We start from the raw sequence: 23,377 nt of genomic DNA on the forward strand, positions 1-23,377 counted from the left end.
ATGTTCAGATACGATGAGTCACGTGTTCACAGTATACATACATACATACATACACAGTGTGTATGTACGTATACATAAAACCTGATACTCATTGAGTCCTCCTGGGATTAATAAAAGGTACAAAAGTCAAATCTTTATTCCACCAACGGATGTACAGACAGAGGTATAAAGTATAAAGCATGTGTAGATTAAAAGCCAAAGGTGGGGGGTGGGGGGTCTCCTGGAGCCTTCTTACCAACATCCCTGAAGGTGGGAGGAACCTTAACTATCCTGAAGCTTCTTCAAGGAGACCTCTGGTGACTCTGGAGTCACAACACTGCCTGTTCCACATAATATCAGTAACAGTAATCCCAATGACTCACTGAGAGCTGTACAACCAGTGGCATCTTTGCGGATCCAGTTTTGGGTCCATGAGAAGTTCACGGACGTTCTGGTCCACTGTGACCTCAACCCTGGACTCTGCCAGGTCCTGGGTCCATCTCAACAGTTGGACTTGCAGGATGTCTCATGTTCTAGAAAACAATGTAACAAACCCAAAAACCACTTGGATGCACAGTCATGCCCGTTTGTGGGGGTTCATGCCAGCACACGACACACACACACACACACACACACACACACACACACACACACACACACACACACACACACACACACACACACACACACACACACACACACACACACACACACACTAACAAGAGAATTCCAGCCTCCAGAGTTAAAGCACCTGAGAAGTGCTGAGAAGACCTCCTCTCTCTGCAGAGAAGCACTTTGAAGGTGTTCAAACAAGAGCTTCTGTTTTCTTGGCTCCTACTTGCAATATTTGCTGCTCTCCTCACCCTGAGAGGTCCTGTGAGATGATCAGACTCCATCGCCGCTAAGCCCCAAAGATCAGAAGGCAGCTGGGATGTCTGACCGAGACGGCGCGAGCTTCACCGAGCAGCATTTCCATGGCGACAACGGCCGGCACCAAACTAGTTATGGTAATCCACCGACTTCTACTTTAACACGACTAGATCACAAGCTTCACAACAACCAGAGAGTCAGATCACCACCAGCAGGCAGGCCTTGAAAGGTGTCTGGAGGTACAAGTGTGAAAAATGAAGCAGCTTCTGAGGAGCAGCTTCTGAGTCTGGACGCTCCGCAATCAGGACCTCGTCCCAGTAGGAGGGAAAGGAAGGTGGGACTCCGTCCTTCTCCTCCGAGCCACGCCGGAGAAACATGAGGGTCTGGGAGGCTTTTAGAGTCTGGTTGGACTAAAAGCGTACTCTGGTGACACCTCTGCAGAAACATCTCCAGGTGTGACCTTCAACTCCCCATGCGAGCTCATGGTAAATGACCTGGTCTTTACCATGAGCTGGTAAACTAATGCTGACCTTAACTCCACCCTCAATAAATAACACCAGATAGAAAAAGACAAGATTGAAACAACATGATGAAGAGACAACAAACACACACACACACACACACACACACACACACACACACACACACATTTAAAGGAACCTGCAGGTTATCTGCTGATAGAAACCTTCTCTGTCCTACAAAAGTTCATGTGTTAACTACAAAAAGAATCTTCACACAAAGAGCGTGCGATTTTTAAAACACGTCCTAAAATACTGACACGGTAAGATGTTCTGATCTGATGGGTCAGATGTTTCACCAGGTGTCCTGATAGCAGCGAAGCGAGGGGGAGTGAAACGGCCGGTGTTCCTCAGAGGTCGCCCTGAGGACCCGGGGGAGTGTCCAGGAGGTCAAACATGTCCTCGATGACCTGCCATAAGCAGTTGTCCAGGGGGAAGTCGTTGTCCACCAGGTTGACCAGGAAGTAGTTGTCGTGGATGTACTTGATGATCATGCGAGACGGGGACTCGTCCTCGTAGAGTTTGGCCCACTGCTCGATCCACAGGGCAAAGGCTTCGTCCTTCAAACACACCAGACAGGAGCATCAGAGAAGATGTCAAAGTTCTATCCACCTTTTTAGACAACACAGAGCCAGTAAGAAGATCAGCAGATCTGGTGCAGTTCCAAACTGTTGGTCCGGGTCATCTCCAGATCTACACCTGAGCAGAGGTCTGCAAGGGTCTCCTGTGGGAGAGCTCCGGTGTCCAACTAAGCCAGCAGAAGTGACACCTTCTGCCTGGTTCAATCTGAAAGCAGGTGCACATGTGGAGGAGACCAGACAGCGGGCTGTGGTCAAGACCTCTTCCAGAGACCCTCAGGAATAGACCAGGTATCTGCAAGAACCTCATTCATTTCCAGCTCCCATTTAAACCTCGACTGATATCCAGTGACCATCTACTCGGTTTTTCAGAAACGAATGAATCAGAAGGTCCGGGGCAGAACTTTGTCTTCTGTGCTTCGTTGTCCAGGAACTTCACGGAGACACAGAGGCACCTCTCTGAAGCTGTACCTTACCTTCCAGAACATGAAGCTGATGGGGTCCACCACCGTGGGCTGGACGATCTCCCTGCCCGGGAAGATGCCCCAGGTCACGGCGTTGGGCTGCATCTCCGGAGCGTTGGTCAGGTTCTGACCCTGTGAGGAGGTCAGTCCAGGTTACAAACACACACACACACACACACACACACACACACACACACACACACACACACACACACACACACAGTGTGGCTCAGACTTACGTGCACGTTAACAATGTGGTAGTTCACCCTGGGCTCATACTTCTTCAGGACCTTCAGGAGTGCCTCTACATTTTCACTGGAGGTGAAGAACTCCAGATAGGCCTGAGGGATGGAGACATGACATGGTCTTTGGGCAACAATGGTGGACAATCTGGGAGTAGATCAGCGGGGAAGGTCTGTGGACACACCTTCTGAAACACGTATCCTCCAGGAGGACCCCAGCCAACAATGGGGTTGGTGGAGGACTTGCCGTTGATGTTGGGTTGGGAGTTGATGGTGAGTACTCCACGTTTGTTCACCTTCTCCAGCTCGTCCTTCAGAAGGTTGGTCTCTGGAGCAAGGGGCTCGTCGTTCCACGGCAGACACAAGACCTTGGCAAAGGAGAGAACCCAGGCCTGAGAGGTGGAGATGTGAAACACAGCTGTGCATGAACAGGGTCTCCAGATCCTGAAGATGATTCGGGTAGAAGACGCGGCGTTGTGTTCTGGACCGGTGGACAGTTTAACAGATCTTTAAGGAGCAGACCTTCACGGTGTCCTACTGTGAACGCTCCAGCCTGGTTCTTATCTAACAGTGGAGGTTCCATCAACCAGGAGGACAACCCCATGAAAGTCCACCATTCAAGAGAGACCACCATGAAGATCCACCCACCAGGAAGACATCGCCCACAAAGACGCAATTTCAAACCTATCCACTTATTTTGATCTTCAACCGAGGGCAGATGCTGCTTGGTTCTTACCTGCTCCGAGTGACACACACACACACACACACACACACACACTGAACCAAATGAACCCTCTGAAGGGTCTGGTCTGGAGTGACAATGGCTGTGGAGAACAACAGAACATGGTTCTCCATCTCAGTGATGCCTCTCCTGTCACGTAGAACCATGAGGACCTTCACAGATGCCACGTGTGGTCTACCTTCTGTCCGCTCTGGTTTGGCTCTCCAGTGATGTAACAGGTGAACACGTCGAAGACACTCTTCTCACTCTTCAGCTCGGCCCCCCACATCTGCAGCAGAGCGTCTTTGGAGGATTTGCTCTTCAAGTAGAACAGGTAGTAGTCGTTGAGTTCTCCAAAAGCTGGAGATGCTGAGTTCCCCCTGTAGGATGGACCCACAGCAGATAGTCAGACAGAAAAGGTCTTCGGAGGGATTGTGGCCCTGACGCGAGGAGCTCACCATCGGCCGTTGGGGAACTCGTCCCAGTCCTGAGTTCTGTAGATGTAGCTCTTTGGTCTGGAAGCCCAGAAGATGGGTCGCACATCTTCAACCTTCCGTTTGGGGTGAGCGCTCACCGCCCACGGGAGAGGACGCCTGGCAGAGGACAACGAACTGTCAGAAGATCTCCCAGCTCTGGGTGGCCTCCACCTGACCAGGCTGGGATGCACCAACAGATGTGTGTGTGTGTGTGTGTGTGTGTGTGTGTGTGAGGGCGACAAGAGCCTGGTGGCCATGACAGACATGATGGGGTGGAGAATGTGCCAGGGCATTATGTTATTTGGATTTGATGGGACTCATCTTAAAGGTTCAGTGCTGAAAGTGGTATGGTCCAAAGACAGAAGCTGCAGACACCTTGGAGGCACCGGCAGCTTTGCAGGGACCATCAAGCTGTCTCCTGGGTAAGCTGTGCCATAAACACTCCAACGGCCTCCGTGGAAAGTGTCCTTCTGTTTCAGAAGCCGTGTCGGCAGAAGACACTGACCTGGGGTCTTCTATCCACATCCCCAGTTGCCGGAGGACCTCCATGGTGGCCACCTCTCGGTTCAGGGTGTAGAAGTGGAGCCCGGGGACCTTGCCGCTGTCCAGGAGCACGCGGCACATCTCCACCGCCTGCTGGATCCCGTAGTTACGAATGGCGGCGTCGTTGTCTTTGATCGGCTCGATGACCTCGGTGATCTCTTCCGGTACCTCCAGTTTAGAGAGCTTCACCAGCTGACGGAGGGACTGGTAGCCCTGGAGACACACAGATCTTCACTGAGGAGGAGCCTCCGCCTGCAGACTCCCGAACCAGCTTTCTGGCCGAGGAGTCCAAACAGCCTTTGCACACGGGACGGCTGCGCCACCCTCCTCAACGCATCATCCTCAACTTTGAGGACAACACCACGGTGCTCATCAGTAACTCTGAAAAGGTCGCCTACAGAAGGAAGCTGCGACATCCGGCGCCATGGTGCGACAACCACAACTTGGTCCTGAACATCACGAACACCAAGAATATGATTGTTGACTTCCGCAGGTCTGGCCAATCCATCCCTACATCCCTACTGTAGCTGGGAGGGCTACAAAATCCATGTTCCCGAGGGGGACGGCGACAGAAGACCTGACCCGGAGCGCAAACATCAACTGAGCTGAGGGAGAGGACCAACAACAGCACTTCTACCTGAGGAAACTCGAGAGTGTGAAGATCCCTCAGAAGTTTATAGTAAATTTCTACCAGGGTGCAGTAGCAGCACACTATCCCAGTTTCTCGCTCAGCTTATAGAAATACTATGTCGGTGGAGGACGCTCAAGAGATATCTCCCTGGTATCTACCCGCGGGTTCTTCTACAAAGACAAACTAAAAGTGTTGATTTGATTGGGACATGCTATTAGACTCCTCTTAAAGGACAGAACTCACCTGGATTGGGAAAATCCCAGGCAGGATGGGGCAGGAGATGCCCATCGCCCTGCAGTCGTCAACAAACCTCAGGTAGGTGTCTGCTCGGAAGAATAGCTGGGTGATCACAAAGTCTGCTCCGGCATCCACCTTCTCCTTCAGGTGCTGGAGGTCGTCCGCGTAGCTGTCGGCCTCAGGGTGACCTGTGGGGTAACCTAGAGCACGCACACACACACACACACACACACACAATCAGTGACAGGTGTAGTCCACCGATGAGCTCCATCTGCAGGTGAAGCCCCTCACCTGCGACACAGATGTCAAAGTAGTCTTCAAACTCGGAGCGGATGTATCTGACCAGGTCGATGGCGTAGTTGAAGGCTCCTTCCTCCTCCTCCCAGTCTGATCCCACTGGATCTAAAGAACACACAACGCCGTGGATCAGATGGTGGGTTTGGAGCATCTCTGAGACTGTCTTCTGCTGAGAAGAAACACATCTGCTGGACTTTTGTCAACACTTGGAAACGGCATGCTGTATTTAGATGTTCTGCTCTTTGCCAGCACGTTGCCTGGCCGTCTTGTGTTTGTAAATCTGACCCCGTTTTTACTCTTTGAAGGCCCACAGCAGGTTTTGGACCTAAAGCATCTCAGAGAGCCTCTGCTGAATCAGCTGCTGCTGTCAGTTTTCAAAGGGCACAGTGCAAGTTAGCAGCAGGCGACTAGCAGGCAGATCTTCCTCCACTCCAGAAAGAGTCTTCCGAGCGCCACCAAAGCCCACCAGTTCCTAGAGTCAGCTTTTGGTAGGGTTGTGGGCTGTAGGCCTCCTACCTCCTCTCAGAGCCATGATGTTCTTGAGACCAAGACGCTTGGCTTTGTCCAAGTGGGCGCTGATCTTCTCCTTGGTCTGGTTGCAGCAGGTCAAGTGCAGGATGCTCTCCAGCCCGCAGTAGTTGACCGCGGTGCTGGCGATCATCATGGACGATGTCTCCTTGTCGGAGCCCGGGTCTCCAGCAGGGTGCCAGGTGATGTCTATGAAGAGAGGACCTCCAGACCCCATACGGTCGAACCTGGAACACACAACACACACTCAGGCTCTATGGGTGATCTGGGGACACGGCTTCAGTAGCTACCATGGTCGGACCGCAGGATGATCTTAGGGTCATGTGTGATCACCTCTATGCCAATCGTGACGAGAAGAGATGTTCTACACGGGGATGTTCTCCAGACATGCTCTGTGTAATAGTACCAGTACATGGACCACGATGAGGTTCTGGTAAACACTTTGGTGTTTTGAGGACCAGACAGTGTGCTGTCCCACCCATCCGTCCATCTATCCCCGTCTGTTCTTCCTGTCCTGCAGACCTTCTCTTGACTGATTCCTGCCTTTCCTGGCTCTGTCTCCTTTGCTTCTGTCCTACTGAATCCCCCAGAAGAACTCCCTGGAACCTGGCAGTGGACCTTCTTCAGGTCCACACAGCAAAGTGAGTGTGCTCCATGAACCTCCAGGATCTCACAGTGAAGAGCAGATCCACTGGTCTGGTCTTAGAAATCAGATCTGTGTCCCTTCCAGTGTGGCCCTGCTCCAGAGACTGACCTGACCTCCTGACCTCCCGACCTTCTGACCCCCTGCCCTGAGCGAACCCTACCCCAGGCCTTCAGTGTCTGCACAATCCTCTCAACCCCCCCGGTCCTTCATCGCAGTCTCTTGACGGCTCTCTTTAGGCCCACATGATGTCCCTTTGTGGAGGTCAGATGTCCTGCGTACGTCCGATGGGCCTTCCTGACACGATCCTCAACACCGGTCTGGATTAGAACCTTCTCCAGGAGAACACAAGCGGGTTGCCTTTTAAAGACCTTGGGTTCTCACCTTTTACTCTCAAGTTCACCTCACTTACCTGGAGATGAGATTGACGGCTCCGCTGGCTGTACGAGGAGGAAAGAACTCCAGCGAGAACCACCGATCTCCAGAATCCATCCTCCTCCTCATCTTGTCTCGCAGCCTGTCGGTGCGGTCAGCGTCCAGCACCGGCGTGGAGCAGCGGGAGCTCTCCTTGGAGCTCTCGCCCCCGCTGCCCCCACTGCTGCCCATCCCGCTGGAGTCACTCATTGGTTCCGGCAGCAGGGTTCTTCATGGGGGAAAAGGCTTCTGAGGAAACACCAAGAAAGGCCCAGAAGGCCTTGAATGAACGTGTGACCTCCAAGAGGTATCACTCACATCTGCAGCTCCAGAGGCCAACAGGTCCGCATTCGTCTCAGACATGGAGAAGGTGAGTCTGAAGGACCGCAGGCGGATCAAGAAGGGGAACGTCTACCAGGAGTCTGAAGCCTCAGCAGGAGGAGGGAGGAGCTGCTTCTACTAAACCAGACCCTGAAGAACCTCCAGAACAGCATACGTCCTGCTGTGTGGAGCCAAGCACCTGCTCCAGGCTCTCCCTCTGAAGGTCACTGCTTTACCGGATCATGGTTACCATTACCGGTGACCTGTTGACCACTGCGCTACCAGATGGACCAGTCTGCTCCTACAGCTGTGCTCAGGTCCACTGTGGTCCAGAGCAGGAGGCCTTCTGGGGCGAGAGCTGAGACTCATCGTGCGAGGCAGCTCAAGCAGAGCCTTTGTCTAGACCGGAGTTCTGGAACGATGTGACGGTTCAGGGTGACCACGAGGAACCTCGGCGGACCCGGCGAGACCTTTGCTTCTTCTGCTCCATCCACTTGAGTGGTCCTGGACCTCCTCTTTCTGCAGTGGCCAACTTCACTCAAGCTCTGGGCGACGAGACGATGGGACGACATTCTCCTTCCTTTCTGAGGTTTTGGTGGTCGGAGCGAAGGTCCGCCGGCTGAGACAAGTCGAGCAGGTCCTTGGGCCATCGCTGGACTTGATGTTCTTCTCCGTGGAACAATGTCAGCTTGATGTCACTTCTGACCCGCAACCCACCATTTCAGGTCCGGACCGAGACGAGTGGCTGCGGACCTGAAGGTTCTCTCAGGGACGGTTCCAAGATATGACGCTCTGCACGGAGCCGACACCAGTTCTAACAGGTCCCTCAAAGTTCTACCACACGGCAGAGTCTTCAAGGAGAGAGCCTCGGTCCAGCTGCACCCAGAGGATGGGACGCGGTGGAGGACCAGGGTGACTGAGAACCTTCTCCAACTTGTTCCCCGGCACTTTTCAAGCTGCCGGTCCGAACCTGAGTCTGCCTGCCGCCCGACACCGAGGAGCAGAGGTGGGCGGCTGGAGGACCAGGAGAAGGTACCAGAAGAAGGTACCAGGAGAAGGTACCAGGAGAAGGTACCAGGAGGTACCAGGAGGTACCAGAAGGTACCAGGAGAAGGTACCAGAAGAAGGTACCAGGAGGTACCAGGAGAAGGTACCAGAAGGTACCAGGAGAAGATACCAGGAGAAGGTACCAAGAGAAGGTACCAGGAGGTACCAGCGGCTGCCGGAGCAGCTAGCATCCCGGGGGAGGAGCGGCTAGCTAGCGGATCCGTCCGACGCGGGTTCGGTGAGCCGGTTCTGTTCCAACAGAACTCCGGGTCTACGCAGTGGACGTTACCTGTCTCCGGTCCCCGACCTCCGGTCCCCGGTCCTCGTCCTCCGGTCCCCGGTCCCCGGTCTCTGCTGGCCGCTGTCCCGCTGGAGGCGCCCCGGCCGGGGTCGGGGGCTCCGGCGCCAGAGGGACGGAGGAGGAACACCGTCCTGTCGCTTTCAACCGGCCTGAACCGACCTCACCACGGCCCGGGCGGAGCCCCACGCTCGGTCGGCGCCGGTGGACCCCGGTGCCTCGGTGCCTCGGTGCCTCCCCCCGGTCACGCACACCGAGCCTCGGCCGTTTGAATGATCCGGTCCCGGTAAACACACGCTCGCCGTCAAGCGCGCCGCTCTGCGCCGCCGCTTCCGGTCGGGATTTCAAAATAAAAGCACGGGTGGCACCGAGACTCCGCTGCCGACCCCTGTCCGTCAGGACCGGGGACCTCTGGGGCCTGGGACCTCCGGGATCTCCGGGATCTCCGGGACCACCGGGACGACTCTGGCTCACTTGTTCCTGAATCCGGTCCAGGCAGCGAGGCTGCTCAGGTGGGAGCAGACGCAGCGTCAGAGGGAACATATGGACCATATGGCCACATATAGGACATATAGATACGTGTGTGTGTGTGTGTGTGTGTGTGTGTGTGTGTGTGTGTGTGTGTGTGTGTGTGTGTGATGGAGGCTGGTGTGCCTTCTCTCTGTGATAGTGTGTATACTCAGGACAGACGGAGTGTGTGCAGCGTGACCAGGGCGTCTCAGGCTCCAGGAGACCCGTGTGGAGAGAAAACACCTGTGTGTGTTCGTGACGGGAACAATGTTCAATCTCGAGGGGAGGATTCATTTATTCTTTTCTTCTTCCAGCTCTTTGATAAAATATACCGTGGCGAGTCCCGAGTGTCGGGTTTATGTCGATGCTTGTGTTCTGTGTGATTCTGGGGTTGCCGGGAATGTTGTGTGTTTTCGGTGGGATTGAGGGGAACGGTGTGTTACACTGCCGGCTCGTGCGGCGCGGCTGAAGCCAACGACAGCTTTCGCTCTTTAAACAGACGATTTACCGCCACCCGGGTGTTTCCCTGACGAACACACTACAATACATTGTCTTTAATATGACGGTGTCATTTTCTATTATTCTCACAGAAGCAGGTGAGATATGACTGGATCCCCCTGAGAGGAGATGAGAACAACTTTATTTATCCCAAAGGAAATTGTTGTGCCAGAGTTTCAAGCAAAAACATAACAATAATAGATAATAGTAGGAAGGAGGGAGAATAAGAAATACAATAAATTACAGAGAGGAGGTTCGGGGGTTGCGTCGCTCCGGACAAACAAACACGTCTTACGACAGAGAAATACTGGCTTTCACGTCCAGTTTTAGCAAAATAATAATCCAGTCATAAAAGCAAAGCGCGGAGCGACTTCTATCTGCTTCCAGTCCTTTACGTGGAGGTCAAAGTTCGCTGCTTTTATTTTGTTTGGTTTTGCTTGGTTTTACATCCTGTGGCGTGCGTGTCGTGCGTGTCGTGCGTGAGTGGCTGCGAGTGCGCGACTGGCTGAGCCAACCCCCGCGAGCCTCCCCGCGTCATGTGACAGCGTGGGGATGCGTTCACATTCGCATCGGAGTGTCGGACATTCCACGCACTGTGATTGGAACCGCGCGTTGTGCTCGACGCGCCGTCCGTTACCCGGTGCACCGGGACCGCGGCTCCGCGGCTCCGGGGCTCCGCGGCTCCGGGGCTCCGGGGCTCCGCTCCGGCCCCGGGAGGACCGAGGTCTGCCGCCGCGTCGAGTGTCCGAGGCACAGCGTCAAAGTGGAAGCGGCGGCGGGTTTTCCCGGAGGCCCTGAACGCAGCATGACACACCAAGGAAGATGGCGTGCTGCGGCCACTGTTTTTGTTGCCAGTGCTGCTGCAGGGACGCGGAGACGCGGACGCCGGAGGAGCTGGTACGTGATGTTCTCCTCGCGGGGACGGGGCGGCGGGGCTCCCGGGACCTGCAGGACCTCCAGGACCTCCAGGACCTGCAGGACCTGCAGGCTCGCCGGGATCTGCTCCGCCGGGCTTTGCATGCTCCACCCTGCTGCACCCTGGTCGCTGTTCTCCCGCAGAGCCTCCAACACTTCTTCATCCACCACTTCTTCATCCAACACTTCTTCATCCACCATCTCTTCATCCTCCTCCTCTTCATCCTCCCCCTCTTCATCCTCCTCCTCCAGCCGGGCCAGGGGGAGCTGCTGCCCCAGGACTGCGGATCAGGGGGTTCTTCTGCAGGACGTTCCTTGTAGAAGTATCTCCTCCTCAGGGGTTTCAGGGGTTTGCAGCTTCACCTCTGCTTCTACAAACTGCCTCCAAAACGAGCCTGATCCGCCCTGGTGTCCTTCTCCTTCTTGATCTCCTGGTTCTCCTGGTTCTCCTTCGGTGTGAGAGCGTGGCCCAGGTTCCCCTGGAGGCCCCGCTCTCCTCTGCAAATGTTCGACCACAGAACGAGCCGTCTCCAAAAAAAACACCTCGATACCAAAGAGCCGGTCGATGTTCTCGTCCGTTTCTTCATGTGGGTCCTGATCTGGCCAGGGTTCAGACTCCATGCAGGCTCCATGTGACCCGCAGCCCAGCGGAGACACCAATCAGAGCAAACATGGCCGACGGTCGGCGGGCGAAAACACCAGAGGTTCTTCTGGCTGAAGAGGTGCGTCTCAGACGGAGGAACCGGGTCGCCGGGCCGGGAACCGATCGCCCGAGGCGGCGAGAAGACCTTCTGGATCCGTCCTCGACATCGACCCCGACTGTCATTCGCCCGCCGCCTCTCCATTTGTGGAGCGCGGTGACCTGCTGAGGCGTCAGACTCCTGGTAGACGTTCTTGTCTTGACCCTCCTGCGGCCCTTCAGACTCACCTTCTCCATGTCTGAGGCGAATGTGGACCTGCTGGTCTCTGGAGCTGCAGATGTGAGTCTCTTTCCCAGACCCTTTGGAGGCTGTCACTCAGATGTTCTGGACCTCCAGCCTGGGTAGAAGCAGCAAGTGCTTCCTGGAGGTCACACCTGCCTTGCCGTTCTACCGAAGCCTTCTGCCGTGTGAGGAGGTATCAGTAGATCAACCCCACAAACTCACACACACCATGTCCACCCTTGGCCTGCAGATCCTGGTCTGTAAGGACAGGTAACAGGTCCTCAGCCAGGATCACCATGAACATGGACACCCCTCGGGGACGAGTCCTCGGCCCCGTCCTCTACATCCTGTTCACCCGCCGCTGTCGCCTCCATGAGGACAACATCATCCTGAAGCTTGGAGATGACACGGCGGTGACAGGAAGTCATCACCGGTGGAGAGGAACCGGCCGACGGGATGGAGGTGGCCAGTCTGGTGAGGTGGTGCCAGGACAACAACCTCACCCAAGGAAATGATAGTGGACATGAAGGAGGAGAGGAGACCCCATCTCATCGGCCACTGGTCCTCCAAGATCTTTAGGTTGAGAGGGTGAGCGGCTTCAAATACCTGGGTGTCCTCATAAGCGAGGACCTCACCTGGTCCCTCAACACCACGTGGACGGTCAGGAAGGCTCAACGGCGGCTGGACCTCCTGAGGAGGCTGAGGAGGTTCAGCGTGTGGCCTAAGATCCTCAGCTACTTCTACAGCAGCGTTGGAATTCCACTGTCCAGGGAAACTTGTTTCTCCACTGCACATGTGATGACAAACGCTTTGAATGTTGAATCTTCTGAGACCCTCAGAGCAACCAGGACACCACAACGGGTGTAAAGTGAAGCTGCAGCGTGCAGATACCATGATCTGAGCCGTCAGGTGGTGGACCTCTGCTCCCAGAGGAGCGGGATGGTGAGAGGAGATCACGGCGTTTCACCCTGACCTTCATTGCCTCCTGTCTTGCAGACCATCCTGGGGGAAATCCGAGACGAGGAGGATGAAATCCTACCAAGGAAGGACTACGAGGTAAGAGGCGGAGCGCAGCTCGCCCGAGGAGACGTCCTGCCTGAGGCGCTCGAGCTGAAGCTGTTCTTCTCTTCCAGAGCCTGGACTACGACCGCTGCATCAGTGAGCCCTACGTGGAGGTCCTGGAGGCCGTGGACAGAAAGGTGGGTCAACCTTCTGGTGAACCTTCTGGTGGTCCTCTGTGTGCGACGCTCAACCCTTTCCGTCTCGATGTGCTTCCTGTCGTCCTCAGAAGGCCAAGAAGCACGAAGCCGTGCGCTGGATGATGGTGTTTGCGATCGGCGCCACCGTGGGTTTGGTAGGTGTCGGTCTGCGGCGGCTTCCTCCGCCGTCCTCGGCCGCAGGCCAACGTAACGCTTGACCTTCTCCTTCTGCAGGTGGGGCTGTTTGTGGACTTCTTTTCCCGCCTCTTCACCGGCCTGAAGTTCTCTGTGGTGGCCAGCTGTATCCTTTGGCCTTCTTTGGTGTCTCACCCAAGGTCTACCGCGGCCCGATCTGAAGGAGCTGCAGAAGCTCCTGGTGATAATTCTGACAAGCATTGTGTTTCCAGACAAAGGGAATAAGATGGAAATATTGCAATGAGATAAACGAAGTTTCTGGTTCTGCCTCTCCGAGCTTTGCCTCGGAGGGGTCGGACGCCCGGACGAACCGGGCCGTTCCGGACATTCCTGGAACGTCCTGGTCCTTAACCTGAGGCCTGCAGCTGTGGAGCAGTGCACAGATAAAGGCTGCCTCCCGCTGTCTCTGCTGGAGCTCCTGGCCTTCAACATGACCTTCGTGTTCATCGCCAGTGTGCTGGTGCTCATCGAGGTCTGTTTGAAAATCTCCGAACGGCGTGCGAGTGTCAGTCGGGGCGGTCGGACGAGCTCGTCCCACCTCCGTTCGAGGCCAGATGGTCCGGGCCAGCATGAGCTCGGAGCAGACGAGCTGGGGCTCCTCGGCTCCGCTGGCTGCCGATCCTTCTAGATGGACCTCTTAGATCCCTCACTTTGAGCAGAAGCAGAGAACACAGGAGCCGGCACCATCAGGGGGTCTCTAGAACGGACCAGGCCACGCGTCCATGTAGGGCCTCTTTGAGCCGCAACCGTCCTCCAGACGTGCGAGAGCATCCTGAAGATCAGCAGCCGCTCTGGACCGGGCGGCGCCGCGCGTTTCACCACCTGGTTCTTCTTCTCACCCGTCGCCTTCTGTCTCTGATCCAGCCGGTGGCCGCAGGTTCCGGGATCCCGGAAATCAAGAGTTACCTGAACGGAGTGAAGATCCCGGGCATCGTCCGGCTGCGGACGTTCCTCTGCAAGGCCACGGGCGTGGTGTTCAGCGTGGCAGGAGGTAGAGAACCGACGCTCTTTGGCTCCACCTGGAGTTCCTCGCGTGGTCGTGTCAGACCGATTAGCCGTGTTGACGTGTATCTGCGTGGACCTGCTGGGTCTGGACCTGCTGGGTCTGGATCTGCTGGGTCTGGACCTGCGCTCCGTGTCACCGGGTCAGATCGCTGTCAAGGCTCACACCCGCGGCAGCAGATGATTGGCCTTTTCAATGCAGCACTTGTCGTTGATAAAAGTGAAACTGAAGAGAATTAAAAGTAGTTTTGGGGTCGCGGTGGACCACCAGTTAGAGGTCCTTTTTGTAAGAACTCAGGACATCCATTCTGAGAAGGTGTCAGTGTTCACAGCCGGTCAGTGAGTGGAGAAGGTGTTTGGAGCGCCGTCTCAAAGTCTTCTCTGAGCTGAGGCAGAGAAGACCCGGCTGCTCAGGAGCAGAATCGGTTTCGGTGACTGAGCATGTCGTTGTGCCCTCAGGTCTGTTTGTGGGCAAGGAAGGTCCGATGATCCACAGCGGAGCCATCGTGGGAGCCGGTCTTCCTCAGGTGAGACGGGACCGGCAGACGTCCTGGACGCTCAGTGTAAACCTTGAGGTCCAGGCTTCTTGCTCTGCGTCTTCACCTTAGACCAAGCTATGCGGGCATACAAGATCCCTCTGGGGAGTCGGAGGGATCGGGTCTGATTCCTGGATGCTTTCTCTCCTCCACAGTTCCAGAGTATCACTTTCAAGAGGATCAAGTTGGGCTTTCCGCACTTCCGCAGCGACAGGTACGATCGCCTCAGATCGGCCGCTGTCTGCATCATCTCCACCTTCCAGAGAGCCCGACCTCCAGCGTCCTGCTGTCCTTCTGTGTCCTGAAGGGACAAGCGGGACTTTGTCTCAGCAGGAGCAGCCGCCGGAGTGGCCGCTGCCTTCGGCGCCCCCATCGGAGGAACCCTCTTCAGCCTGGAGGAGGGCTCGTCCTTCTGGAACCAGGCGCTCACCTGGAAAGTGGTAGGTCTTTGCTGATGTTCAGTGCCGTTGTGAAGCCTTGTGTGTCCGTCCCGTGTGGAGGCCCTGAAGAGAAGACAGGAGGCAGAGGTGAAGATGTGGAGGTTCTCTTTGGGAATGAGGAGGACGGAGAGGATCAGGATGGAGTCCATTGGAAGGATGAGACGCGTTAGATGTTAGATGTCCACGTCCAAACCGAGATTGGTTTGGACGTGGATGGAAGAGGGATGGAGAAGATCTGGGTTGCTGAGGTTGGAGGAGGTCTTGAGGAACCCAGAGAGAAGCTTTATGGATAGAGGAGAAGAGGACAGGTGGTTAGATGGTTTGAGAGGGGAGGGTTAGTCGGAGGCGGGTGATTGGCTGTGACCCAGGGGACCTTCAGCAAGGAGAAGACTCCAGTTCAATGACTAACGCAATTCAACCGTTTGCTTCCACCCCGGCCTTTTTCTTCATTTGTCCAGGATCAAGGTTGCATGGCAGCACCTGTCTGTTCCCTTCATGTTGCATATTAGCTTACAGGGCAAGAAGAAAAATCATGTGAAGCCCGTTTCCATCAGCGGACGATGGAGGTGTTTCTTCTGGCAGTCGTCAGTGCCGTGACTGTTGCAGGTCCGTGTAGTTTGTCCGCAGCACCGCAGTGACTTCGCTTTACCTTCCAAGCGATGCTAACCGAGGCGGCGCCGCCGCACCCTCAGACTCCGTGTCGACCTTAGTGCTCAAAGCACTGCGAGTCTTCTTTGGAGGACACGTCGGCAGGACGGGCGCTGCTGGTCTGTGCGTCCTTGCAGTCTTTAGAAGACCTTTGTGTTCGTTGTTGTCTTCATGCTTGATGGAGCTGTTATTCCGCTGTAGGTAAACGGCTGTTCCTTCTTCTCGTTCCGGACCCGCTCGGGGTCGGTGTTCCTCTAAGACGGGTCCTCCTGGCTTTCCCGGGCGTGGCCCAGGGTTCGCTCTCTGACTTCTCTGCTCTGTCCTGTGTTTCAGCTCTTCTGCTCAATGTCCGCCACCTTCACCCTCAACTTCTTCCGCTCGGGCATTAACTTCAACAAGTGGGGTTCCTTCCAGCTGCCCGGCCTGCTCAACTTTGGGGAGTTTAAGGTACGAAGTGTTGCTCTTCAACAGCAGAACGATTAAAAAGGAATCTCCACGGTCAGCTCGGTAGCAGGCATCGGCACCAGGGTGTAGGGTCCGATTGAAGGTCACGAGTGGTACCTCAGGAAGGGGCGTACGAGCTTGCTGTGATCGCCTGCCAGCCCAGAGGCACCGAATCGGAATCAGAAAGCTTGTCCAACCCTTTAGTGCCCGGACGGAGATAAGAACTGCCACCTGTGGACGGCCGTGGACCTGGGCTTCTTCGTCCTGATGGGGGTGACGGGTGGCCTCCTGGGCGCCGTCTTCAACTGCATCAACAGGAACCTGGCCAAGTATCGCATCAGGCACATCCAGCCCAAGGCCAAGTTCATCAGGTGGGCTCGCCGTCGCCGGAGCTGGTTTTCAGGCGCAGATATTTGAGTGTGTATGTTGCCCGGGATGCGTGCACGCTCGCTGATTTATACCTTTCCCAGGGTCTTAGAGAGTCTGCTCATTGCCATGACAACCACACTGGTTGTGTTTGTGGCATCCATGTTGTTGGGGGAATGTTGGGATTTGTCTTCGCCCACAAGCCATAACAGTACGGTAAGTTTGCCTCTCCGACACCCGGACATCTCAACGCCGGCAGCACGGGTGTAGGACTTCACTGCGTCTTGTGCCACTCTTTCAGCTGCTGGCAAGCGAAGATATAAACTCAACCATCCGCCAGTACTTCTGCACCAACAAGACCTACAACGACATGGCCACGTTGTTCTTCAACCCCCAGGAAGCTGCTATCCACCAGCTGTTCCACCAAGACGGTGAGATAGAAGCCTCTTTCGATGCCTTCAGCTCGCTCTTAGCATTCGGTGGATCACGGCTCCCCAGCCGGCCTCCCTGCGAGCTTGTGACCTGCTGCTCCCTGGAAGCGTTGGCCCTGGGCTGCAGATGTTTGCATGTTCTGGAGGCAGGAAGCTGCCGGACACTGGGTTGGAGGTGGATTCAGAAAGTCGTTGCAGTGCAAACCTGTCTCGGATCAGCGTCCTGCCTGCTGTCTATTTATTTGTGGACGTCTCGCTATCTTCTGCCTTCGGTCTCTTGATTTACATTTATTTTACTCTTTCTTTCTTTTTTTTTTTTACATTATAACTGTTAAGCTGCTGCGACACAAGAATTTCCCCTATGGGGATGGATAAAGTTGATCTTGTCTTCTCGTAGGTACCTTCAGCCCGGTGACCCTGCTGCTGTTCTTCCTGCTCTACTTCCTCCTGGCGTGTTGGACGTACGGCGTGTCGGTGCCAAGCGGGCTCTTCGTCCCGTCGCTGCTCTGCGGGGCAGCTTTCGGACGTCTGGTCGCCAACATCCTCAAAGTGTAAGAACAAGATGTTCCTCAGACTCTGTTGACCGGCGTTTGGTGCGGGAGCCCTGAAATCCGAGCATCTGGAAGTTTCAGAACCAAAGCGCTCGGACGCACGTGGGTGGAAACCCAGAACGCGCTGTGACCGAGAGCTCTGGGGCCGTGCACGTCCTCCGCCCACGTGCAGATGTTCCCTCAGCTGGGCTTTCAGGTTCTCCCAGGAGCGGCCGTCCAGAGCTGGTCCTCAGGCCTCCAGACACCTCCTCCCGGTCATCTCCTCCGATGCCTTGCGCTCTCGGCGGCGGCCCCTCCGGTTCTCACCGTGTCTCTCCTGGCAGGAAACTGGGGCTGGACATCTACTCCGGGACCTACGCCCTCATCGGAGCGGCGGCCTTCCTCGGAGGCGTGGTCAGGATGACCATCAGTCTGACCGTCATCCTGATCGAATCCACCAATGAAATCACCTACGGGCTCCCCATCATGGTCACGCTGATGGTACGCTGACGCGCCCTTCATCCCAGCGTCTTCTCAGATTCTATGTCCGCCGACCAAAGCGGACATAGAATCCAGGAGTCGGTTTCTGTCCCGCGGTGTCTCTTGGTCCACGTGACGGCAGGACCTCTTCTCCTCAGGTGGCGAAGTGGACCGGAGACCTGTTCAACAAGGGCATCTACGACATCCACATCCAGCTGCGAGGAGTTCCCCTGCTCGAGTGGGAGACGGAGGTCGAGATGGACAAGTAAGACCCGGGTGGAAGCCCATCTCCGGCGTCTCACGTGCACGGATGCTGTTTCCCCGTCGTACCTTCTGTGGGCGGCATGAAGTCTAGATGCGGTTGGTGTCACTGCGAGGTCTTCTGGCAGTGGGATCTGGCCTCCTGGTCCACGTGCTGGAGACCTACAAAGGTCAGGGTACCTACAGCTTCTATCCAGTGAGTCCAGGCCCACCTCTGCTCCCAGCAGATAGCAGGATCAGGACCACCGGCCCGGCCAGGTCCTCGCATCTTCATCCGGTGGAGCTTTAAGCGGATCGGACGGTTGAAGTCGGTCTCCTCAGTGTTACACCTTCCGGTCGGCCACGAGCCAGCGACCTTTCGCGGTGGATCATCCCTGAGATCTTCACCAGCCATGTGTCTTGTCCTCCGTGTTCCTCAGGCTGACCGCCAGCGACATCATGGAGCCCAACCTGACCTACGTGTACCCTCACACCCGAGTCCAGTCTCTGGTCAGCATCCTGCGAACGACCGTCTACCACGCCTTCCCCGTGGTCACCGAGAACCGCCAAAACGAGAGGGACTTCATGAAGGGCAACATCCTGGTCAGCAACAACATCCACTTCAAGGTGAGTCCTCCACATGTCCATCCTGAGATGTTAAACAAAACAGGCAGTTCATCTCAGGGGATGAAGATCCCTGGCATGGTCCTGCTTCTACTGTCCTTCATCATCTTCACTTCTTCGTTCCCGATCCCCTGCTGCGTTTAGACTCGCATCTCCGCCTCTAAGTTAGCGAGGCTCGGCTCCAGCTCCTCAGTACAGCGTAGAAGATCCATGACGGAGATGAAGCAGAGAAGTCGCTTCATATCACAAAGGGAGTGGAGATGCAGAAGGTGGAGGATTGGAAGTACGGGTCATCGGTCAACAGGGAGGGTGGAGAACAAGTGGTAGCAGACCAAGATGTCTGCTTTGGAGACACTGTGGAGACGACAGGAGGCACCAGAGATGAAGATGTGGAGGTTCCTCTTTGGGAGTGAGGAGGATGGGGAGGATCAGGAAGGAGTCCAACAGAAGGACAGCACACGGTAGATGGTCTGGAGATGGTTTGGACGTGGACCAGGGATGGAGAAGATCTAGGTAGAAGGACGCTGAGGTTGGAGGAGGTCTGGAGGAAGACCCGAGAGGAGGTTCATGGATGGAGTAGGACAGGACAGCAAGGTGGTGTGTGTGTGTGTGTGTGTGTGTGTGTGTGTGTGTGCGTGTGTGTGTGTGTGTGTGTGTGTGTGTGTGTGTGTGAGGGGAGGGTTGGGTGGAGGCAGGTGATTGGCTGCTGGTCAGATGGAGGCAGGTGATTGGCTGCTGGTCAGCTGGAGGCAGGTGATTGGAAGCGAGCAGTCTGTGTATGGTGAGCAGCCAGCAGATGGAGGCAGAGGTCTTCATGCATACCTGATCCCAACATTGTCCACAGCTTAGTATCTTCACCAGTGGATCCATCCAGGCCTCCAGCTGATCCACAGCTGCTCTTCAACCTCCCATCCGTCCTGGTTACTTGTTCTTCACCTGTTGCATGATATGTCCCTCTGAGCGTTCCATGGGTGAAGGTGGATGTTCTTGTGTGGGATCAGACTGGTCACGGTTTGCCGTCTGGACCGGATGAGCTCACACGTGGCTTCACCTTTGCTCTTTATGTCCTGGAGAGACCGGCCGAGTCTCCACGTCTCTTCTGCGACCACGAACGTCTCCTTGTGTTCCTCACCCGTTGTCTGGAGGTGTGGAGCACCAGGTGGATCGCCCGTGACCTCGCCACAGCAAGTCTGCTGGTTCAGCTCTCTGTGCTTTGGCCTGCAGAAGTCCAGCGTGCTGTCTCGTGCCGGGGAGCAGCGCCGGCGTTGCCAGTCCATGAAGTCCTACCCGTCCAGCGAGCTGAGGAACGTCTGCGATGAGCAGAACGCCGTGGTGGAGCCGGCCGAGGAGGGAGGGGACCTGCTGCAGCAGATGTTAGAGAGGAGGTAACCAAGACGCAGACCTTCAGAGCAATGTGTCCGGAGTAGATCTTTCAGGACGGGGATTCAGACCTTCTACCTGGGCTTCCATCACACCTTGTGGTCCCTTCTGGTCTCACACCCCTTATCTCCTGCTTTGTGTCCAGGCACGCTCCTTACCCCAACCTGTACCCCGACCGGTCCCCCAGTGAGGAGTGGACCATGGAGGAGCGCTTCAGACCGCTCACCTTCCACGGCCTGGTCCTGAGATCCCAGCTGGTCAACCTGCTCATCAGGGGCGTGTGCTACGCCGAAAACCAGTCGGTAGGTCCCATCATCGACGTTCGCTGATCCCGGCGTGGAGACCGGCCACGGTCTCGCCTTCGGGTTGTGGTCGAACATTTAAAGAGGAGAAGATCTCAGCGTGCCGACCCTGCAGGAGACCCTTCCTCCTCTGTGCCGGGATAGTGAACCGTCCTTCGTTCTTCCAGAGCGCCACTCAGCCGAGGCTGTCCTACGCGGAGATGACCGAAGATTATCCTCGATACCCCGACATCCATGACGTGGACCTGGCTCTGCTCAACCCCCGCATGATCGTGGTACGGCATGTTCACGGAGGAGCTCTGGTGGACGCCGACTCGGCCCGCGGGTTTGAAGGACCTGTGTTCTGCGTTTCCAGGACGTGACGCCGTACATGAACCCGTGTCCCTACACCGTCTCCCCCAACACCCGCATCTCCCAGGTCTTCAACCTGTTCAGGACCATGGGCCTGCGCCATTTACCCGTGGTCAACGCCATTGGAGAGGTGAGCTCCGGGGTCTTCAGACGCTTGCGAGGGAACCCTTGTTCTTCTGTCTGTTTTACCACTCGTGGTGTCCAGCGGCATCTTCTACGCTGCTGTGTGCTGGGCAGCAGGCTGGAGACAGCTGACACCAACAGGCTCAACAAGCTCATCAGGAGAGCTGGATCTGTCCTGGGAGTGAAGCTGGAGTCTGTGGTGCAGGTGTCAGAGAAGCTCCTCAGCATCATGGACAACATCTATCACCTCCTGCATGACACTGACGTCCTGTCAGAGCTCCTTCAGCCGTAGACTGATACCTCCAAGGAGCTCCACTGAACGCCACAGGAGGTCTTTCCTACCTGAGGCTATCAGACTTTTTAATTCCTCTTCCTTCAGCCGCAGGGAATCTTCAAATCTTTGTACTTTTTAAGACCTTTAAGCACTTTATAGCCTTGACTTTGACACTTTATATTTTATTCGTATTTCTTATTCTCCCTCCTTCCCACTATTATTTATTATTGTTCTGTTTTACTCAAAACTCTGGCGCAACAATTTCCTTCGGGATAAATATAGTTGTCCTTGATCTTATTTTGCAGATCGTGGGGATCATCACAAGACATAATCTGACCCACGAGTTCCTGGAGGCCAAACTGCGTCAGCACTACGTCACCATCTGATCCACGTCCCGGGAGGCCTTCGGTTGCCGGCGGTCCTCGTCCTCCTCTTTCTCCCTGTCCGACCGCACCTTCCCGATATCCCCGTGGAGGACACGCTTCCCGGTTCTCTCAAGGGTTCCTTTCCTAAGGTGTCTAATGCTAGCTATCGACGGGCCTTCTCGGGTCCAGGAGGTCCTCTGACCTGCAAAAATACTCAGCCATAATCAGCCATTGAAATGGGAAAATAAGGGATTTTGTTTGTTGAGATAAACCTGGTAGAACCAGCCGAGGTCCGCGGACACCCTGTAGATCAGGGCTTCAGTGTCCCGTAGGACCTCAGAAGAACGAGGGATGATTAGGCCTATGATTGTTGCCGGAAGAGTCACGCCCAGGAACGTCCTCCGATGTAGGATGTGGAAGCTAAAAGCCGCTCAGACACGGGACATACCAGGTGGAGATGTTCCTGCTCTGCCTCACCTCAGCTCCTCTGGTTCTGCTCCCCTTCCATCCAACACAGGACCACATCTGAGCAGGTGTTCCCACTTTCGCCATCGGTCTGACATCCCATCGTCCACCCTGGATGGGCGCGCTGACAGCTCCTCAGACAAAGTGCCACCTGAAGTCTTGCGGTGAAACCGGGAGGTTTGGAGAAATGTTCTTCTGACTGGCGGCCATAAGATGTCCAACGTATCGGCTGGTGGCCGAAGAAAGGCCCGCCGGTCCCACCGCTCCTCCTAGACCACTTTGAGCTGCGTGGCTGAAGGTGCCCTCCCGGCGTAGAAGCTCGGTCCGCCGATCCTCCCCGTGTAGATGTTGCAGACGCCGGATCGTATTTGTAACCGCGCTCCGAGAAACCCGTGGAAGGCCGTGCATTGAGGACGGCTCCGGCCGGCGTCGCTCCATCTTCAGCCGCTTTGGAGGCCATCTTGAGCCAGTTCATGCATCCGTCATGGATGAAGCTCCAAGACCTCCAATATATGTTTGCGTTTGGGGCCGAGGTCAAAGGTCACGTGTCTCTTGACTGTCCACGCTTTGTTGCCAGTGTCACTTTAGCCACTTTATTTTGATTCCTCTATTTTTTAATTTAAGCTGTCTGTTTTATGGGGTCGGCCGCTGTCCGTCAGGGTGACCTCCTCACGGTCCTCACGGTCCTCACGGTCCTCACGGTCCTCACGGAGCTTCTGCGCCGCCACGTCAGATGATTGCCGTTGGACAGAAACATCTCCAGACGTCTGAGACCGGTCAGCCTCGTCTGCACTAACATTCGTCTTCACTGTAGGCTTTGATTTGTTGGGTAAGTCAGGGTCTCCAGCAGATGGCGCTCTTTGAGGGAACATCTCAGGTTGTGTGACAGGAGGCCAGAGGGACACAGGTTCATCTTACAATTACATTCAGGCTATTGGAGCATTGGACGGCCAAAGTCACAGCACTAGAAGCTTCAAGGGCCAAAAGAAGGACCCGGTGTTGGTCCTTGGGAGTTAAGGGACCATGGCGAGGTGGAGAGAAGCTGGAGGAACGTGGACGTCCATCCGGAGTCCTTGGTTGTATCTTTTCTCTGCTTTGTTTCTTTTTTTAGAGATTGTATTTTGTTGTTTTAAGCAAATTGTCACTTTGATGTTTGAGCGCGTGGCGTCCGGGGCGTTCCTCAGGCGAGGCCTCCTCCGCTCTGATCTCCTCGCTCGGCGTTTTCAACAAAACATTCCTGGGTTTTGCAGGCGTCACGAGGGGTTTGTGCCCGAGCTTCTCCTCCTTCTCAGTTTGCAAATCCCATCGTGTTTGTCTTTGAGTGTCAGA

General features: G+C 55.5%; 2 protein-coding genes across 4 annotated transcripts; one reads left to right on the forward strand and one right to left on the reverse strand.

The window, feature by feature from the left end:
* Positions 1 to 127: 127 nt before the first annotated feature.
* On the reverse strand, positions 128 to 9,088 carry mthfr (methylenetetrahydrofolate reductase (NAD(P)H)). Of its 2 annotated transcripts, none has more exons than XM_086158832.1 (12): positions 8,799 to 9,088; positions 7,140 to 7,387; positions 6,073 to 6,311; positions 5,551 to 5,661; positions 5,266 to 5,459; positions 4,354 to 4,604; positions 3,831 to 3,965; positions 3,572 to 3,752; positions 2,837 to 3,019; positions 2,649 to 2,750; positions 2,422 to 2,541; positions 128 to 1,927 (listed from the first exon to the last, which is right to left on the reverse strand). In XM_086158832.1, the coding sequence occupies exons 2-12, from the start codon at positions 7,349 to 7,351 to the stop codon at positions 1,718 to 1,720; spliced, it is 1,938 nt and encodes a 645-aa protein (XP_086014958.1). In that variant the 5' UTR covers positions 7,352 to 7,387; positions 8,799 to 9,088; the 3' UTR covers positions 128 to 1,717. The 2 variants fall into 2 exon arrangements, with proteins under 2 accessions (XP_086014958.1, XP_086014957.1); XM_086158831.1 differs by having other exon boundaries at positions 7,140 to 7,390.
* Positions 9,089 to 10,549: 1,461 nt separating this feature from the next.
* Positions 10,550 to 22,320, forward strand: clcn6 (Cl-/H+ antiporter 6). 2 transcript variants are annotated; one of them, XM_086159081.1, is made up of 23 exons: positions 10,550 to 10,712; positions 12,650 to 12,709; positions 12,787 to 12,852; positions 12,942 to 13,007; positions 13,087 to 13,153; positions 13,413 to 13,519; positions 13,912 to 14,038; positions 14,509 to 14,576; positions 14,741 to 14,799; positions 14,893 to 15,025; positions 16,007 to 16,120; positions 16,322 to 16,488; positions 16,588 to 16,699; positions 16,785 to 16,914; positions 17,312 to 17,465; positions 17,789 to 17,945; positions 18,083 to 18,189; positions 18,605 to 18,791; positions 20,013 to 20,173; positions 20,314 to 20,470; positions 20,638 to 20,745; positions 20,826 to 20,951; positions 21,524 to 22,320. In XM_086159081.1, the coding sequence occupies exons 1-23, from the start codon at positions 10,638 to 10,640 to the stop codon at positions 21,602 to 21,604; spliced, it is 2,589 nt and encodes an 862-aa protein (XP_086015207.1). In that variant the 5' UTR covers positions 10,550 to 10,637; the 3' UTR covers positions 21,605 to 22,320. The 2 variants fall into 2 exon arrangements, with proteins under 2 accessions (XP_086015207.1, XP_086015208.1); XM_086159082.1 differs by having other exon boundaries at positions 12,945 to 13,007.
* Positions 22,321 to 23,377: the final 1,057 nt, after the last annotated feature.

Source organism: Fistularia commersonii, chromosome 14 (genome assembly GCF_037954325.1).
Source record: "Fistularia commersonii isolate RoL2024-O1a breed Wild chromosome 14, RoL_Fcom_v1.0, whole genome shotgun sequence".
NCBI classification, from domain to species: domain Eukaryota; kingdom Metazoa; phylum Chordata; class Actinopteri; order Syngnathiformes; family Fistulariidae; genus Fistularia; species Fistularia commersonii.

What these genes read in the sequence shown, in the direction of transcription:
- mthfr (XM_086158832.1), bottom strand. Translation starts at nt 7,351, where the DNA reads ATGAGTGACTCCAGCGGGATGGGCAGCAGTGGGGGCAGCGGGGGCGAG. An exon ending in CTGGGATTTTCCCAATCCAG is followed by an intron (nt 4,605 to 5,265) that starts GTGAGTTCTGTC and finishes GTGTGTCTCCAG; the next exon opens with GGCTACCAGTCCCTCCGTCA. An exon ending in TCAGCTTCATGTTCTGGAAG is followed by an intron (nt 1,928 to 2,421) that starts GTAAGGTACAGC and finishes GTGTGTTTGAAG; the next exon opens with GACGAAGCCTTTGCCCTGTG.
- clcn6 (XM_086159081.1), top strand. Translation starts at nt 10,638, where the DNA reads ATGGCGTGCTGCGGCCACTGTTTTTGTTGCCAGTGCTGCTGCAGGGAC. An exon ending in CGCGGACGCCGGAGGAGCTG is followed by an intron (nt 10,713 to 12,649) that starts GTACGTGATGTT and finishes CCTGTCTTGCAG; the next exon opens with ACCATCCTGGGGGAAATCCG. An exon ending in GCAACAACATCCACTTCAAG is followed by an intron (nt 18,792 to 20,012) that starts GTGAGTCCTCCA and finishes TTTGGCCTGCAG; the next exon opens with AAGTCCAGCGTGCTGTCTCG.